Source organism: Trifolium pratense, linkage group LG4 (assembly GCF_020283565.1).
Source record: "Trifolium pratense cultivar HEN17-A07 linkage group LG4, ARS_RC_1.1, whole genome shotgun sequence".
Classification (NCBI taxonomy): Eukaryota; Viridiplantae; Streptophyta; class Magnoliopsida; order Fabales; family Fabaceae; genus Trifolium; species Trifolium pratense.
The window spans coordinates 60,036,018-60,055,100 of NC_060062.1; the positions used below are offsets into that span (position 1 = coordinate 60,036,018).

At 30.6% G+C, this 19,083-nt stretch overlaps 4 protein-coding genes across 4 annotated transcripts; all 4 read left to right on the forward strand.

Annotated features, from left to right (window-relative positions):
* The first annotated feature begins 155 nt into the window (after window positions 1–155).
* On the forward strand, window positions 156–2,662 carry LOC123882485 (pentatricopeptide repeat-containing protein At1g71460, chloroplastic). The gene has a single exon (XM_045931347.1). It carries the CDS (start codon window positions 345–347, stop codon window positions 2,433–2,435), a length of 2,091 nt encoding a protein of 696 aa, XP_045787303.1. The 5' UTR covers window positions 156–344; the 3' UTR covers window positions 2,436–2,662.
* Window positions 2,560–3,790, forward strand: LOC123882490. The gene is made up of 3 exons (XM_045931353.1): window positions 2,560–2,634; window positions 2,996–3,115; window positions 3,213–3,790. Exons 1-3 carry the CDS (start codon window positions 2,560–2,562, stop codon window positions 3,324–3,326), a joined length of 309 nt encoding a protein of 102 aa, XP_045787309.1. The 3' UTR covers window positions 3,327–3,790.
* A 1,528-nt stretch (window positions 3,791–5,318) lies between these two features.
* Window positions 5,319–9,903, forward strand: LOC123882488 (cinnamoyl-CoA reductase 1-like). Its single transcript, XM_045931352.1, has 5 exons — window positions 5,319–5,624; window positions 6,144–6,298; window positions 6,393–6,578; window positions 7,198–7,550; window positions 9,310–9,903. Exons 1-5 carry the CDS (start codon window positions 5,480–5,482, stop codon window positions 9,479–9,481), a joined length of 1,011 nt encoding a protein of 336 aa, XP_045787308.1. The 5' UTR covers window positions 5,319–5,479; the 3' UTR covers window positions 9,482–9,903.
* A 5,712-nt stretch (window positions 9,904–15,615) lies between these two features.
* On the forward strand, window positions 15,616–18,180 carry LOC123882487 (cinnamoyl-CoA reductase 1-like). Its single transcript, XM_045931351.1, has 5 exons — window positions 15,616–15,936; window positions 16,268–16,422; window positions 16,516–16,701; window positions 16,861–17,213; window positions 17,833–18,180. The coding sequence occupies exons 1-5, from the start codon at window positions 15,792–15,794 to the stop codon at window positions 18,002–18,004; spliced, it is 1,011 nt and encodes a 336-aa protein (XP_045787307.1). The 5' UTR covers window positions 15,616–15,791; the 3' UTR covers window positions 18,005–18,180.
* The last annotated feature ends 903 nt before the right edge of the window (window positions 18,181–19,083 follow it).

Genomic DNA, 19,083 nt, shown 5'->3' on the forward strand with positions numbered 1-19,083 from the left:
CTCAAGTGCAAATATAAAACTTACAGTATGTTACATGTGCACTATCAAAATAGCCAAATTATAAGAACAATAAAAAAAATCAAAATTAAAATAATAAAATAAAATAAGATAAGATAAAATATAAAGTATTCAGAGCATATTTTTACTCCAAAATGTATTATCTATATTCTATAATCTTATATTACAAACCACACGAACCTCTAACTCTAACATAAGATTTCATTTCATTCTGTGTGTGTAAATCCATAGTAACAGAAATGCTCTTTCTCTAACTCAACTCAATCATCACAGACATAAAAGTTCCAAACAACCTCGCTACTACAAAAACCTTAAACATTAAAAACATGGAAAACTCTGTTTCTTCTCTCTCCCAACATTTCCCTCCAAACCACAAATCCAAAAATATCTTCCAAGTCTTCAACTTTAAACCTTCCTCAAAAACCCCATCATCATTCAAAACAACCCATCATAATCAAAATCAAAGAAACCTAACCAAATTCACCACCCCAAAAAACAATAACAAAAAAACCATAAAAAAACCATTTGCAGAAGAAGATGCATTCCCATGTTCTTTACCACTCCACAACAAAAATCCAATTTCCATTTACAAAGACATCAAAAACTTTGCACGACAAAACAAACTCAAAGAAGCTCTCACTATTTTGGATTACGTTGACCAACAGGGTATTCCAGTCAACGCCACCACTTTTTCTTCTCTCATTGCTGCTTGCATCCGCACAAATTCACTCTTAATTGGAAAACAAGTTCATACCCATATTAGAATCAATGGGCTTGAAAAAAATACATTTTTGCTCACAAAACTTGTTCAAATGTACACTTCATGTGGGTCTTTAGAAGATGCATTGAAGCTGTTTGATGAGTTGCCTTGTGAGAATAGTGTGTATCCTTGGAATGCTTTGTTAAGAGGGACTGTGGTTTTTGGGGGTAGGAAAAGACAATACATTGATGTGCTTAAGACTTATACAAAGATGAGGGAATTAGGGGTTGAGTTGAATGTTTATAGTTTTTCTAGTGTTATCAAGAGTTTCGCCGCTGCTCCTGCTTTTTATCAAGGATTGAAGACTCATGCACTTTTGATTAAGAATGGTTTGGTTGATAGTGACATTCTTAGGACTTGTTTGATTGATTTGTATTTTAAATGTGGTAAGGTTAGGCTTGCCCGACGTGTGTTTGAGGAAATTCCTGAGGGGGAGAGGGATGTTGTTGTTTGGGGAACTATGCTTTCTGGTTTTTCACACAATAGGTTGCAGAGGGAAGTGTTGGAGTATGTGAAATGGATGGTGGATGAAGGGATATATCCGAATTCGGTTATAATGACAATTGTTATTCCTGTAATTGGCGAAGTTTGTAACAGGAGGTTAGGTAAGGAGGTTCATGCTTATGTAGTGAAAACAAAATCGTACTCAGAGAAAGTGCCGGTTCAATCTGCTTTGATCGATATGTATTGCAAGTGCGGGGATTTGATTTCGGCGAGGAGTGTTTTTTATAGCTCGCCAGATAGAAATGTAGTTTGTTGGACAGCTCTTATGTCAGGCTATGCCTCTGTTGGCAGACTAGAGCAGGCACTGAGGTCTATAATTTGGATGCAGCAAGAAGGATTTAGGCCTGATGTGGTGACCGTTGCTACAGTTCTTCCAATCTGTGCTCAGTTGAGGGCTTTGGAACAAGGGAAACAGATTCATGCTTATGCTTTAAAACATTGGTTTCTTCCTAACGTATCTCTATCTTCTTCGTTGACGGTAATGTATTCAAAGTGTGGCGTAGTTGAGTATTCTGCAAGATTGTTCAAGGACATGGAGCAAAGGAATGTGATTTCATGGACAGCCATGATTGATTCGTACGTAGAAAATGGTTATCTGTATGAAGCACTCAGTGTGATAAGGGCAATGCAGTTGTCAAAACATCGACCGGACACGATTGCCATGACAAAGATGTTGAGTGTTTGCGGTGACCTAAAACTTTTAAAGCTTGGGAAGGAGATTCATGGACAGATCTTGAAAAGGGATTTAGCTTCAGTCCATTTTGTTTCTGCAGAACTTATCAATATGTATGGAATTTTAGGAGATGTTGATAAGGCAAAGTTGATCTTTAATGCAGTACCTGTTAAAGGTTCAATGACATGGACTTCTCTTATAAGGGCCTATGGAAACAATGAACTTTATCAAGGTGCAATTGATCTTTTTGATCAGATGAGATCAGATGGGTTTTCTCCAAACCCCTTCACATTTGAAGCCATTCTATCTGTATGTGAAAGAGCTGGATTTGTCAATGATGCTAGTAAAATCTTCAATTTAATGCCTAAGTATAAAATTGAAGCTTCTAAGGAACATTTTGCTATAATGGTCCGACTTCTTACTCAATGTGGTCAACTAGAGAAAGCTCAGAGATTTGAACAAATGAGTTCTTTCTTATAGTAAAGGCAAGACCGCATTTTCCCTTTGAATGGTTTGTAGATTATCAAACATTCAAACTCACACATGTAACTTTTGGTTTATAAAATTTGAGTAGTAATTTATTTGTAATCATTCTTTCAGCAAAATGAATCTTATCAGATTTAACTTGAGTGGTTGCTCAATTTCATGTGCATTGAACATCTCAGCTCAAGTCCTGTTGGTAAAATATGCAGAAATGTTTATTAAAAGTTTGTGTATATTTGGTGCTAGTTTTTGCTTTATAAATTATGTGAGTGTGTGTATTTATTTCCTTCTGAATTTGGCAATGATTGCATAATAATTTCCTGAAAATGCTAACAAGTTCCCTTAGGACATTGTTTAAGGAATCAAAAGAGATAAATTTTATATAGAACAATGATGTATTTATTACTCTGACAAGTTTTTGACTTATATTTCTAAGACAAAACTTTCCTTTATAGCATGGCCTATATTTTTACTAGGCTTTCAGTGTTAGACTATTAAGTATTTAACAATAGCTGTTTACATTTCTTTGCTGGTTAATTTTATTTTCAGCCTTTCAGGCTATACTTGATCGTCCATTGTCATATACTTCTCATGACTATGAAGAATACATAATGCATTCTTTCATGGTGACTTATGATGGTGTATTCCGCACAACCTCTCCTGTCACCGACAACCCTGTGAGTAATTCTCTCTGTTTTCTATCTGTAAATTTAATTTCACACAAAAAGTGGCATAAAGAGTAACTAAAGTGAATGAATCATTTGTATTACATAGGATGAAATGTTGGAGCCAGCTGTGAATGGAACCAAGAATGTGATTATAGCTGCTGCTGCTGAAGCAAAAGTGAGACATGTCGTGTTCACTTCATTGATTGGAACATGGACCTAAATACGAATAGAGAAGTCGTGGTTGATGAGTCATAATGGAGTGATTTGGAATATTGCAAGAACACCAAGGTTTTATTAATTAACTACTTTAATTTCAATGCACCGAGAGAGGCCACCCTTACGAGAAAAGGGCTATCAATGAGATGGAGCCGTCTCTTGGTTTTCTCATGGTGGTGATTCCTTTTTATTATCTTAGATTTTTATATTTTCTTTTAAAGTTGGTATCAGTCGTAGGTCCTAATAGCTTCAGACATAAGGTAATAATAGATTCTTGTTGGTAAATTGTCAACCAGGCACAATTTACCGGGAGAAGCTATTAGTACCTTATAATAGTTAAAAATCTGTTATTTGGAGTATAGAAATGTTGTTATCTTGCTGGAATACATGTTTGTAAACATGATTTGGATTTTGGAATTGTTGAAAATAAAGGGGATACTTATTACCAGTTGATTACATTATCAAGTCATTGTATGGCCTAAAACATACCAAGCAACAATAACATTCCCTTTTTTTCTGCTCTCATACCAGTTGATTACAATGAATCTGGCAGTTAACCATTCTCTAATTGTTAAGAGCTCAAATGGCAGCTTCAGCTTCATTAGTTTATGCTGATGATGTGGTGGCTGACATATTTGTGATCATGTCTCAAGATACTTAAATGACATATTCACAATTAAGGGTCTTGGTCCCTTAGGTACATCCTAGACCTTGAGATTACTCGATCTAAATCAAGTATCATTATCAACCACTGATAATATGCTTTCGAGCTACTGAAAGACGGTGGTTTATAAGCTGCCACACCTGACTTAAACTCCCCTCAAATCCTTCCATCAGTTTCTCGGTTGATTTCTATATCTCAGCACTGTAAGTCCTGTCTCTTATTTTGATGTTAGAGTTCTCAAGTACATCAAGTCTTAACGAGAGAGAGTTCTTTTATTAAAACACTCTTATTAATTGTAGATAGTGGAAGTAGTAGTTAATTAGTGTGAAAGTCAATAAATAATGGTACGAGTATATTAATAATTAATGTGACGGTTGGACTTAAAGAATCAAAGAGACATGTTCCTTTGTTGAGTTTGAGGAGTTGTTGTAAATGTTGATTTAGGACTTTGCCTTGTTCTTTTGCACTTGATTTTGTATGTCTTCAATCACCAACCAAGTGACCAACCCCACTCGACTAGGAAAGGATAAATTAATATGGCACAATTCCATTCCCACTTCATCATATTTTCCCTTTCCTCTTCAAAACAATGAGACTAGTTTACATGGAGATGCTCAAACCCTTATATTGCATATGAGATTATTGACATATTCTACTTGAAACTTCTGCACTATGTTTTTTGCTACAGAGTAGAAAAGTTATTCTTCTATATGAAATGTTAAAAAATAACCCAACTATTTTTTTTGTTTACAATAGAGATGAGGATAAAACTCGAGATCTTTAGTATACTATTCAAATCTCTCCCCACTTCTTTTTTTGAACGAAAATCTCTCCCCACTTAAATAGAGAAGTTAGGTCAAATATTTTTTTTAAAAGTTGCTACAAAAAATAAGTAGCTTAGTTTTATAGAAGAAAAAAAAAAAAAGAGATTTTTAATAAGCTAACCAACAATTTTTTATTAAAATTATACCAAACAAATTAAATTCTAGCTTCTAAGATAAAAAGAAAATAAAAATACCAAACACCTTTAACTTTAATTTCAAAGTTTTTATTTCTAACTTTATCATTAAAAGAGTTTTGTTTTTTTTTGTCAGGTAGATTAGTGGTTAGAAATTTCACCTATAAGGTGAATAAGTTGAATGACCGAGGTTCGAATCTCATCCTCTGCATATATAATACAATCTCCATGCTAACTGAGTTAAACTCACGGACATCATTAAAAAAGCTTTAATGCTAAAAATTATAAGTTCGGCCAAACATTAGGAGAGATTAGGCAAATATGTTTTTTCTCAAATCTATAAACGGAGTACATTGCCCACATTGCTCATTGTGCCACTTCCAACAAGAAGCATATATCTACTTTATATAGAGCTAGCACTAGCACATTATATTCTTTGTTATATCTTTATAAATTGGTCCTTCTTTTCTGTCTTAATTTCTCATCCACGCCATTTCCTTTCTTACCTAATTTGTTTCTTCTTGCACACAAAAACATGTCTACCTATGATAACATTTCATTAGTCTCCGGCACCGACCAAACCGTGTGTGTCACCGGTGCCGGCGGGTTTATAGCTTCCTGGCTTGTTAAACTTCTCTTGGAGAAAGGCTACACGGTTAAAGGAACCGTTCGAAACCCGGGTATGCATGTTATCATTGTTATTTGAATTTTATATTTTATTTATAGAAAAATTTGGTAATATAAGGTTTTAAATTGCAAATAGTAGCGCCATAATTTGCTATACAAAAAAAAAGTAGTGCCATAATTTTCAATATTACATAGAATCATAGTCAGAATAATGATTGCAATATGAATAGCGATTGCAAAACATAAAAAATTATGATGTCGGGGTCCAAAATAGGGTCGCCGACTGTGTAAAAAAATGTGTCAAAAAATAAAATAGGGTCGCCGACTATTTTTTGAGAGCTTTAGTTAAATTATAAGATAATAAAATAATGGTATATTTATGCATATACATAACACTACATCTATTTATTGAATGCATGTTAAATTAAATAAAAAATGAGTAGCTTTATATATTTATTTAAAGTTTTTTTTTGACGAAATATTTATTTAAAGATTTTGGTTAGCTGAAACTTTATGTTATTTCTAACATGGTTATGCATGTGTGGATTTTTGTTTTATTTTTATATAATTAGAGGATCCAAAGAATAGTCACTTGAAAGAGTTGGAAGGAGCAAGAGAGAGACTAACTTTGCATAAGGTTGATCTTCTTGATCTTAAATCTATCCAATCTGTTATTCATGGCTGCCATGGTGTGTTCCACACAGCTTCCCCTGTCACTGACAATCCTGTGAGTCAAATTTTCCATTTGTAAAATTTAATTTCACACAAAAATGTGACATATGAAAGTTACTAATGTGAATCTTTTTGTTGAACTCGATCAGGAGGAGATGTTGGAGCCAGCAGTGTATGGAACCAAGAACGTGATTATTTCGGCTGCAGAAGCGAAAGTGAGACGCATTGTGTTCACTTCATCGATTGGAACGGTTTATATGAACCCAAATACGAGTAGAGATGTTGTGGTTGATGAGTCGTATTGGAGTGATTTAGAATATTGCAAGAACACCAAGGTTGGATTAATCAACTACTTTAATGATAAAAAAAAAAAACTACTTTAATGACCAATAAGCACTATATAATGTCACTCAACATAAATTCAAGAAATTAAATGATGGTCTATAGAATAAACACTTCATAGAACACTACACACATACACACTAATATAGAAAAAAATATAACTTTTTTAGTAGAACATAAAAATATAACTTATGCTAACATAAAAGCTTACTATAAAGTATATAAAAATAAAATAATCGGACACTTGTATTATAAAAATTACACTATTAGTTTCATAATAATTAATTAAACTCTGATAAATAAAATCATACAAAAAACTATGCAAAACATGAAATGAGACGATCTAGACTAAGTTGTACACAGTCAATCGCACTAATAGTTATTTGATCAATATCATACAGTCTAAATTTTAATTCACTGTAGAGACTAATTGAGTGTAGTGAAGAATAGTTACGACGATTCAAATTCCATGAAATGGAATCTTCAACGAACAACCAAATGAGAATATTAATTTTATTTTATTGTTTTTATTTTAAAAAAAAGTGATAATATTAATTAATTAGGTGACTAATGACTAATAATGGTTAACTTATAATGATTGTTGATTTGCAGAATTGGTATTGCTATGGTAAGACGGTGGCTGAACAATCAGCATGGGATATAGCAAAAGAAAATCAAGTGGATTTGGTTGTAGTAAATCCAGTTTTGGTTCTTGGACCATTGCTACAATCAACAGTTAATGCTAGTACAATGCACATTCTTAAGTATCTTAATGGCTCAGCCAAGACTTATGTGAATGCAACACAATCTTATGTTAGTGTTAAGGATGTTGTATTAGCACATGTTCTTGTTTATGAGACTAATTCTGCTTCTGGTAGATACATATGTTCTGATGCTTCCTTACATCGTGGTGAAGTTGTTGAAATTTTGGCAAAGTATTTTCCTGAGTACCCACTTCCTACCAAGTAAGTTAATTTTTGTTTCTATTTATTTGTAGTTTTCATAGGGAGGTTCATAAATAAATCATGGAAATAGATTTGCAGTTGTGACTACGTGACGCGGTTTTAGTTGTAGGTCGTACGATCTAAATCAAAGAATAAGATCATTTAATTGTATATTTAATCTGGATCTCCATATCTAAATTTAATGGCTGAGATTGAAAACTGTAACAAACTATATGGTCCTGCTACCGTAGACATTAATCCACATCCATAGATCATAGTTCAATTGAAAATATTGATATTGTTAGGTTAGATACCTTCACACGAATTCAAATTCAATATTTAACAATATGTGAGTTTTTAATGATATTTATTGTTTCGTCTTTATATAAAAACAAAAACAAAAATTGAAGGAAATATATTGTTAGTGCTAAGTATCTATTGATTTTGCTGATGACATTTAGATTAATTATTAGCAAATCAATTAGATACTCTATTAAAAAAAATTGACCAACCACCTTTTTTTTTTTTTTTCTCTTTCAAGTGGATTTATATATATTTTGAAACATAACAAAAATTGAGTAGATTGAGATTGAAAAACATCTAAATTGAGTTTGGGGTGGGAAAAATAGTCCATGTTTAGAATAGACAAGTGAAATATTTTTCAATGTGAAACACAGATGGATGTACCAACTTGGACTTCTTAATGTACTAATTCAACTTGTACTTACTCTTTAGAATTTTGAATCAAGTCAAGTTGAATTCAAGCCTCTTAAATTAATTAAGTCAATGATTTTATAGGTAAAAACGAGTGGATCATACATGTTGTACAAGTCAGTCATTACCAACCATTGATTTGTCACACACATTTTTAGTTAATGAATATAATGACGTGCTTAATCAACCAATTAAGCCAAGTTTTAATATATACTATTAGTAAACTATATATAGAAAATTAATTGAAGAATGGTGGTAAAGTAAAGTGGCGCTTTGTAAACTTGTTTAGCAGAACATATCATATATTAGGAAAGCTACTAGGCTAGGCTACTACTAGCCATGAACATATCATATCATAAAATAATTTGTCGGTGACCAAAATTTGTAAAGTAATTTTTTCATCTTAACTCTCATGATAACAATTTTGATCCTCTAATTTTATCTCTTTTTGTAAATGATTGGTCTACAATGATTTTGACCAAGTCAACACACACTTGGTATGTGACTCACTTGTCATGTCATTATATGTGGTAAGACATGCCGACTTAATATGAGTCATTATCTACTTATACAAAGCATGCTGATATGACATGTAAGTCACATGTAACGTGCGTTCACTTGGACAAAATATGAGTAAGGGCCAAAAATACTATTATAAAAAATTATGGGCCAAAATTGCTAGTTTGTGAAAGTTAGTGGCCAAAAGTTCATCCCGTTAGATAAATAAAATGGAGAATTTTGAGTTCGAAACTAACTCCTAGATATTATAATGTTCCTACCAATTGAGTTATTTATGCCTACGAAAATTGTGTATATGTTTCTTTTCATAAAATAATTTGGATTTGAGAAATGAAATTTTCTTTCAGAAGTGTCCGTTCAATACATGGATGTCTATCATGAACTTTGTGATGAAACCTTTTTAAAGAGCGTAATAGTATTTTTAGTAAAATTAATAATTTTTTATTTAATTTTTTTTTCTTTAGATATCTTTTTTTGACAATTTTTTATATATTTTTATATGCCTAAAATGATTGCCTTTGTAACCATATATATTTTATATTTGCAGATGCTCAGATGAAAAGAATCCAAGAGTAAAACCATATATATTTTCAAATCAAAAGCTGAAAGACTTGGGACTGAAATTCAGCCCTGTGAAGCAATGTCTATATGAAACAGTTAAGAGTCTACAAGAGAAAGGACATCTTCCTATTCCTCCAATGCAAGAACACTCTGTTTAATTAGTTAAACAAAATGCAATATTGAAAGGAGTAATTTAGTAAAAATAATAAATTTCATAATATATGTGAAACACGATAGTTTTGCTTATAAATAAGGGCAAAATCAGTATACATTAGCAATATGTTGTATTGTTTTAAAATCGGACCAGTCATCAAACTCATAAGAGTACTGAATCACTGTTTCATTGGTCGAACTACTGGATTACTGGTCGAACTGCATGAAAGAATAAAATTAAATCGGATGATTCGAATAAACCAAATTATTCAATCTGTAATATTATAAGTCAAAATATGAATCGAAGTGTTTTGTAGTTTTATATTTCTTTATTTAATCGAAGTGGTGTGTTTTAGCATTTTCACATTCATATATAGTTTTTTTTTTTTTAAAAAAACGGCAAATATATTACTCCCTCCTTCCTGAATTTTTGGTCCTTTTAGCCTTTTAGTTTTGTCTCAAAATTTCGGTCCTTTTAAGAAACCAAGACACAATTAATTATACTTTACTATTTATATCCTTACAAAAGTTAAAATATTCATTAAATGAATTTTCTCTTTCTTAATAAAGTAAGAATAAAAATGACTTAACTTATTAATCTTTGTTATTTCTTAATCAACGTGCAAGACTCTAAAAAAATCAAAGTTTTGGGACGAAGGGAGTATTAATAAACCAAGTCTCTGCACATAGACCACATTCATATATATTTCCTCCGTCCCAAAATATAAGCAAAAAATTGTCAACAAAAGTGAATGTATCTGGACTAAATTTTAAACCAAATTCATCAATTTTCGTTGACCACTTTTTGCTTATAATTTGGGACGGAGGGAGTAGTTAATTTGAGTGACATTGGGTGTTAATGTAAAACGAGTTTATTGCATGTCTAAATTATTTGTAAACTTTTTTTTATGTGTAGGTATCTTTCTGACTTACAAGATCATTAAAATGTATGCATCTAGAAAAAGCATTCATCCCATCCCATAAAAGTTTATTTAAATAGAATCGTCAAAGAGTGATGTACAAAAAAAACAAAGAATCCTTAAAAAGTATTCTGAAATACTCGTTAGCAATAGTTAGCCTTTATAAATTATAATATATAATCAATTCATTTTCATTACGGAGAGTTCATAATCCGAATGTATAAACTCCTAAAAGAGTATTTAGCTACGATTGTTCCATGAAATCATACATAATTTCTAAGTGTTTTTCATTCTTGCATGAACTATATTATCAATTAGGTGTTAATGTAAAACGAGTTTATTCCAAGTCTAAATTGTTTGTAATTTTTTTTTATATGCAGCTACCTTTCTTACTTACAAGATCATTAAAATGTATGCATCTAGAAAGAGAATTCATGGCAAAATCTCATTGGTCAAATTCAAGTGTTTTTTTTTTTTTTTGTAATGCTAAGCTTATTTTTTTGGGTATGCTTCAAATTCAAGCATGGGTAACACTGCAGTAGTTGAGCACCTAAGCTAGTGGAATTAAAATGATCAAAAGGGTGGAAAAATTCCACTTACTTACTACCATACCTTTTGAAAAACTAAAAATGCTAGTATTTATCATTTGAAATTTATTAACACCAAACCCTCTAATATTCCCTCTGTCTCAAATTATAAGGGAAAAATAAAAAATACATTTATTAAGAAAAATCAAAACATAATAATTTAATTTGAAATATATTTCTTTGTATTTTTCTTAAAAATAGTTGTATGAGAAGATGTAAAAAAAATAAAAATTATTGGTTATGGAAAATATATGAGAGAGTAAATTAAATAATAAAAAAAAATCTTAAAAAACATAAATGTTTGTGTTTTTATCTTATAATTTGGGACAAAAAAATGATTTTTTTTCTCTTATAATTTGGGACGGAGGGAGTACCGTACTAATTTTGTAACACATTATTTTATCGGTTGAAATTTATACAAGTGACAGATAAATTTAATAGAATACACATTATTTAATATGATTTAATTTATTATGAAATAATAATATTTATTTAAATTTCAACCAGTAAAATGTTGACAAAACTGCACCATGCATGGGTTGTTTAATTAATTTAAAGTTTCAAATAAGTCATTTATCTTTTTTATTAGTGTCAAGTTAATTAGTACGTCATTTATATTTTTTTTTCACCACAAGTATTCAGTACACTGGACCTTTTAGTCTGATTTGGAGGTTAGTTCTGACATCAAGTGGTTTCAGCTCTTCCTGATTGCAGTTGCGGGGATCAAACCGTGACTTGTTTATATTTAAAAACGTTTAACATAAACTACAATAAGTTTAATGCAATATTTATTTATTGTTTTGTTAATAATGTGTGCAACGTTAATGCTATTCAAATTTCTACCTTTGTCACTTTTTTGTACATTTAAACGTGACTTTTGGACTTTAGAAAGAATCAAAGAAAAATGTTCCTTTATTGGATTTGATAAGGAGTTGTTGTAAATGTTGATTTAGGACTTTGCCTTGTTCTTTTGCACTTGATTTTGCATGTCTTCAATCACCAACCGACCCACTTTACCAGAAAAAGGATAAATATAGCACAATTCGATTCCCACTTCTAGCTAAACAGTAGTGAGAGTAGTTACATTGCATGAAATTATTGACATATTCTACTTGACCAACGGTGGTGTCAACAAAATAGAGAAAAATTGAAAGTCTTTCTATAATTTGTATGTTGAGAAATCCTTTTGGCATTTTCATCAACAACAAAAACGAAAAAAAAAAAATTGAAAGTTGAGAAGGTATATAACTTATAAGGTACACTCTTAATCAGTAGTGGAGCCAGGGGTGGCCAGGCAGGGCCATGGCCCACCCCAAAATCACTGGAAATTACTAAAATACCCATGATGTTTTAATAAAATTACACAAAGATACTATATATTATTATCACGCGCAATTCATTAACAATTCCTACAAACAGCTTAGCGGCTAGTGTGTGGCCAAGGGATAATGAGGACGCTGGTTCAACACCTCCAACCAGCTTTTTTACTCCTTTTCCTGTTTATTTTTTTAAAAAAATTGCTTTTTTTCTGTTTTAATTTTTAACAAAATCAATTTTAACAAGTAGCATAAGTATTTGAATCAGGTAACCTTGAGCAGCATAATAATAATGATACATGCCTTTAAAAACCTTTGCTTTTCATATATATATATATATACACTTGATCTTTAAGATATTTAATTAAATTTTTGATAATTAGATTTATGCTTATTATAACTTAAATTTTTATATACAAAATAAGTTTTGTATTTGGTGGTTTCCTCTAAAAAAATAAAATAAAATTAGTGGCCCATCCGAGCTTCTTTTCTTGGCTCCGCCACTGCTCTTAATTGATCAGTGATACATACACTTGTTTAAAAAAATTATGGATAATTTTAACGACTTAAATATAGTTTTGATCTTTTTATTTTACTAAATTCGTAATTTTGGTTTTCTTATTTTTTTTGCAATTTTGATTTACACGTTTTTAAAAATTGAGATATTTGATTTCTCTCTATCCTATCTTCAATTTTGATGACATAACATTTTGTTAAATGGCATGATATTGCGCACTTTAATTATTTGGCAGCCAACCACATTATATAAAAATGACTTAAATATAAAAATGTTCTCATATTCTCGAAACGCCAGTTCTTTTCGACAGTAGCCACCCCATTAAACTCTAGTTTTCACTTTTTCTTCACCCTCAAAAGACAGATGGTTTTAGTGTCAATTTTTGATCCAAAATTACCCCCTCTAAATTGTTTTCCCTTTCCTTTTCATCCAAATAAGTGATTTTCACATATATTCAGTTTTTGACTTTGTGACTTATTCGTCTTAGTGTGACGTTGTGTTGGTCGTCGTCTTGTTGCATGCGGTGTTATTTTTTTTCTCGTCTTGGTGCACAATTTGTTCGATTCAGATTGACATATTAGATTTGACTCCGTACATATTCAATCAATGACTTTGACGTCGTCAACATTGCAAACTCGAAGACATAAGTATTCCGAGCATTTCACTTTTGTCACATTTGTTGACATTTTACCGTTGTATATATGCTATTAACGTGGGTAGTGTGACTTTGTTCGCAGATTCACCATTTTTCAGTTATATATTAACGATTTTGAATTGTATTATTCATGTCATGTGAGTTGTTAAAAAAATTATTTGAATTAATATGCTATTATTTGAATCGTATCTCTATTTGAAGCAACCATTTAAACCCATAATATTTTTACATATCATGTTATTAAAAAAAATTACTTTTAAAGCAATATTGGCTAAAAACCATGATAATTAACTATATGACTACTAAAGTTGTTTTATTTTATTAAGCAAAGATACTAAATTTTATAAAGCAAAGATATAGACATATAGTGTATATATGCATAGAGAATTAGAATTGGTTTTTTGAAACATATAGAAGCACAGTTATTTATCCAACTATGTAAACTTCAAAGAGGGTTAAAATAAACAAACAACGACAGACCACCAACAAAGCAAACAATATTGCCAATATCTTTCTTTTTTTTCTCCCAAGATTGGTGGCTATATCACACTATAAATATAAAAAGGTAAAGAATTTATAGTTCAAATTTTAATTTCTCCAATAATATTTTTCTATAGCTATCAATTAAACTACATTTATGAAATAATATTGCCATATACTTATCAATTATCAACTTATTTTAACTTTCAATAAAATAAGTTTATAAAACAATATATCAATTATCAACTATCAATAAAATACGGGAGGAGATCCTTTCTCATCACATTACCCCAGTGGCGTCTCCGAGTTTTTGGAGGCTCTGTGCGAAATATGAAAATGGGCCTTTAATAAAAAAAACGTAACTTTTTTTTTTATAAAAAACCATCATCGATTTAAATTGCAAATAACATAAAATTATAATCATTCTTATAATTAACATAAAAAAGATTCATAGGCTAACAATAACAACAAAATACATTATAGCTACTTTGCTTATAAAAAAAACATTCTCGCTACTTAAATCGACTCATTCTTGCTGCATTTTTTGAAGCAAATTCATTCAACTTTAATGGAGTTTTTGAGAATAGAAGGAAGGAGGTTAACCGAAGTTAATGCCGCCGGTGATGGTGGCAGGTCGACGCCTGGTGGTGGTGATTTAATGGAGTTTAAGAACGCAAAATGCAAGATAGACTTCTCTTGTCTGCTATTTTTTTTCTTAAGAAAACGGGTTGGGATGGGCCTTACTGCCCTAACTTTCTAAGATAAATAACTAATTTTTACATCCCCTAACTTACTAATACTACTATCCTATAAAAAAAATTTGTGGCCCTTATTTTTAAGAGACCTTGTGTCACGGCCCATGTCGCACATGGGCCTAGGCCGCCCCTGCATTACCCTCCAGTGATATCCTGTCCATCCATTATAATTTTATCTTCTGTTTAAAATTCCACTGGAGACAACCCGGACCCATAAAATACGAGGTAAGTTATTTTAACATTAAAATATTGACAATATATTTGATGATATATTATATCTTTATCTTTCTCCTACTTTTTAGTTTTTACACTTTACACATATTTCAAAAATATACAAAAAAAAACACTTGAAAATAATTTGACAACAAAATTTTAATGTTCCAATATCATTTCTCTAAATTTAAATTTAATATTACTATCAATTTCTTTTAGTTTCTTAGTTTCATAAGGGAGTCCGATATATAGCTAATAAAAACAGAGGTTAGTAATTTCTTTTGCAAAAGTCGTTATACACATGTAATTAAAATACGTAATAAAAATAAAATATGGAACACAACATGTACATATTTTTTTACAGTACAAGTTGTTGTACAATTAAGAATAGGACGATGTTCAAATAGGATGATGTTCAAATGTACGTCAACCAAATTTTGTAAGACCCGCGTTTAAAATTATTTCTTATAATATGTGCACATGTCTACAAAAAAAAAAAAAAATGTGTTCCAAAATGTTTCCTAAAACAATTATATTTAAGCAATAAAGGGAAGCTTCTGCACTATGTGTTTTTTGCTACAAAGTGGAAAAGTTATTACTTCTTCAATATGAAATGTTCAAAAAAGGAGTAAAAAATAACTATAAAAATAACACTTGGTAGAGATTAGGTGAATGTGTTAATTTCTCAAATCTATAAAAGGAATCCATTGCCCATATTGTTCATTGTGTCATTTCCAACAACAAGCATCTATCTCCCATACTTTAGAGCAATTATTCTTTGTTATCTTCATTGCTCTTTCTTTCTAGTCTTAATTTCTCATCCATAACTTTTTTTTTCTTACTTAAGTTTATTTCTTCTTATACACAAAAATATGCCTGTCTATGATAACACTTCATTAGTCTCCGGTGCCGACCAAACTGTGTGTGTCACCGGTGCCGGTGGGTTCATAGCTTCTTGGCTTGTTAAACTTCTTTTGGAGAAAGGTTACACCGTTAGAGGAACCCTCCGAAACCCAGGTATGCATGTTAATATTGACATTTTTTTTCTTTTATATTTCATTTATTTATAAGATAATTTGGTAATTAAGGTTTTACATCGAAGTCATATAGTATCTAAGAACACGATTCTCAATATTACATAGAATCGTGGTCATAAATTATTTTATGATAATGATTGCAAAAACTATATATATTATGTCGGGATATGGTCGCGAACTATTTCTTGCATGGTACATTAAATAAAGCAACAAATCAATTTAATCATTTCATGTTTTTGTTTAGATGAAATTTATGTCATTTCTAACATGTGTATGCATGCATATGTGAATTTTTGTTATATTATCATCAGAGGATCCAAAGAATGGTCACTTGAAAGAGTTGGAAGGAGCAAAAGAGAGATTAACTTTGCATAAGGTTGATCTTCTTGATCTTAAATCTATCCAATCTGTTATTCATGGCTGCCATGGTGTATTCCACACAGCCTCCCCTGTTACTGACAACCCTGTGAGTAATTTAATTTTTCTGTTTTATATTTCTAAATTTCATACAAAAATGTAACATAAATAGTTACTAATGTGAATGATTTGTGGAATTCAGGAAGAAATGTTGGAGCCAGCAATAAATGGAACTAAGAATGTGATTATAGCGTCCGCAGAAGCTAAAGTGAGACGTGTTGTGTTCACTTCATCAATTGGAACCGTCTATATGAACCCAAATACAAGTAGAGATGTTGTGGTTGATGAGTCGTACTGGAGTGATTTAGAACATTGCAAGAACACAAAGGTTTGATTAATTAACTATATATACTCAATATATTATCACGCTATAATGTCACTCAAACCGGAACCCTGAATTAATATTTTTATTAATTAAAGTCTTTGAAAAATATTAATATTAATTAATTAGTTGATGAATAATTTTAATTTTTAATTTTTTTTGCAGAATTGGTATTGTTATGGGAAGACAGTGGCAGAACAATCAGCATGGGATATAGCAAAAGAAAACCAAGTGGATTTGGTTGTAGTGAACCCGGTTTTGGTTCTTGGGCCATTACTACAATCAACAGTTAATGCAAGTACAATTCACATCCTCAAATATCTTACTGGTTCAGCCAAGACTTATGTGAATGCAACACAATCTTATGTTAGTGTTAAGGATGTTGCATTAGCACATGTTCTTGTTTATGAGACAAATTCTGCTTCTGGTAGATACATATGTTCTGATGCTTCCTTGCACCGTGGTGAAGTTGTTGAAATTTTGGCCAAGTATTTTCCTGAGTATCCACTTCCTACCAAGTAAGTAACTTTGCGCCCCCGCCGATTATTTTCCTTAGTATCCACTTCCTACGTGTTCATGTTAATTTGCTAATAAAATTATATGAGATTGTAGAAATTAATAATTGTGACGATAGAGAGAAGATGAAATGTTAATTAAGATGATACAATTTTTTTTTATATTTATATTTTTTAAAATAGTAGAAATAATATCTCTTAAGTTAATCCGTCCTTAAACCAGATATCGAATAACAACAAGAAAAGAAAAAAAATCCCTATTTATTGGAATTAAAATAGACAAGTGAAGTGTTTTCAAACTGGCCATAAATTATCATAAAATAATTGGTTGGTGCCTTAATTAAGTGCACGTGTTTCTTTCAGTAAAATAATTTGGATTTTAGAATTGACCATCAAATCAGATTAAACTAGTGGTGAAAGAAAAAAAATTGTTTAAATTGTTTTGCAACCGTCTTAGAATTAATGTGATTGATTTTGTTTAATTAATATTTATTTTTATTGAGTAAGTTTTTATATATTTTTTAAAAAGAGTGAGACAATTGTCTTAGTAACTTTAATTACCGGGATATAATTTTTCACACATTAAAACTAAACATATATATATTTTTTCTTTAATTTGCAGGTGTTCAGATGAAAAGAATCCAAGGGTGAAACCATTCATATTCTCAAATCAAAAGCTGAAAAACTTAGGATTGGAATTGACTCCTGTGAAGCAATGTCTATATGAGACAGTTAGAAGTCTACAAGAGAAAGGACACCTTCCTATTCCCCAAATGAAAGAAGACTTTGTTTAATTAGTAGAACAAAAGGCAATAATATGTTTCTTCTAGGGAATTTTTTTAATTAAGCTTTTTGTTCCTTTTATATCATATTTTCAGTTTGAGTTTCATCATAGTATTCTTAGGTGCCTAAATTTGTAATATTAATAAAATCAAAGCCGCAAAATTAATAATAGATTTTTTTGTTTTTATATATAACTAAGATTAGTACTAGATTGTGAATTGTAATTTTTTTTCTTCATAATGCATGTATACCGATAATATATTTTACAGTACATTTTATATGTATATTAAAAATAATTATACATGAGTAACAAAAATATATATAATTTTTTTCAGAAAATCTACGGTCTTTGGTGATATATATAAGGCCAAAAATGTCAAATGCAAATAGTATAAAAGGATTGTCATAACAGTTTTATCATATTTAGTCCTTTGTTTTGGGGGTTGTTTGTCACAAAGTAAAATTCTCAACTAAAACTACGAGTAAATGAATGGCTAAGATTATTACAACATTTATGCGTAAAACTAAGTTTTTGTATTCTTAAGAATTTTACTACGAGTATCAATATATCAAAAGCATAAACTTAAGAATACGAAATTGTTTTAGTAAAACTAAGTTTCAAGTTCTAGAATCTAAAACAAATTTCACCTTTTAGAAAATAGATGTGTAAATTCTTAAAATTTAATGTATATGAAGTGCTTGCATCTTAAGTAGCAACCAGCAATCGCATCCTAAAAGGTGGAGGCGTAAAATACTGAAATTCCATATATAGGGGTGACAACTACTTTGGATGCGAACACAATTCATATGTTAAGTAGCGAACGTTATTTTTTCTAGATTTCTCTTTTTACGACATTTGCTACTTAGATATCTGAATGGATAAAATAAAAATGCAAAGGGCACACGAGAAATAATAGGAGATGCGAAAAGAAAATCTCTCCAAAATTGTTAGTAGATTCGTCTCTAAATTTCCATCACTTATATTTTGGGCTTGGCCCAATTTGTCTCACAATGAAATAATATATATCCCACACTCTTCCAAAAAAAAAATGATTAATGTGATTTATTTAGAAATAAAATATGTCAATTA

What these genes read in the sequence shown, in the direction of transcription:
- LOC123882487 (XM_045931351.1), top strand. Translation starts at nt 15,792, where the DNA reads ATGCCTGTCTATGATAACACTTCATTAGTCTCCGGTGCCGACCAAACT. An exon ending in AGGAACCCTCCGAAACCCAG is followed by an intron (nt 15,937 to 16,267) that starts GTATGCATGTTA and finishes TATTATCATCAG; the next exon opens with AGGATCCAAAGAATGGTCAC. An exon ending in AACATTGCAAGAACACAAAG is followed by an intron (nt 16,702 to 16,860) that starts GTTTGATTAATT and finishes TTTTTTTTGCAG; the next exon opens with AATTGGTATTGTTATGGGAA.
- LOC123882485 (XM_045931347.1), top strand. Translation starts at nt 345, where the DNA reads ATGGAAAACTCTGTTTCTTCTCTCTCCCAACATTTCCCTCCAAACCAC.
- LOC123882490 (XM_045931353.1), top strand. Translation starts at nt 2,560, where the DNA reads ATGAATCTTATCAGATTTAACTTGAGTGGTTGCTCAATTTCATGTGCA. An exon ending in TCTCAGCTCAAGTCCTGTTG is followed by an intron (nt 2,635 to 2,995) that starts GTAAAATATGCA and finishes TCAGCCTTTCAG; the next exon opens with GCTATACTTGATCGTCCATT. An exon ending in CTCCTGTCACCGACAACCCT is followed by an intron (nt 3,116 to 3,212) that starts GTGAGTAATTCT and finishes TGTATTACATAG; the next exon opens with GATGAAATGTTGGAGCCAGC.
- LOC123882488 (XM_045931352.1), top strand. Translation starts at nt 5,480, where the DNA reads ATGTCTACCTATGATAACATTTCATTAGTCTCCGGCACCGACCAAACC. An exon ending in AATATTGCAAGAACACCAAG is followed by an intron (nt 6,579 to 7,197) that starts GTTGGATTAATC and finishes GTTGATTTGCAG; the next exon opens with AATTGGTATTGCTATGGTAA. An exon ending in GAGTACCCACTTCCTACCAA is followed by an intron (nt 7,551 to 9,309) that starts GTAAGTTAATTT and finishes TTATATTTGCAG; the next exon opens with ATGCTCAGATGAAAAGAATC.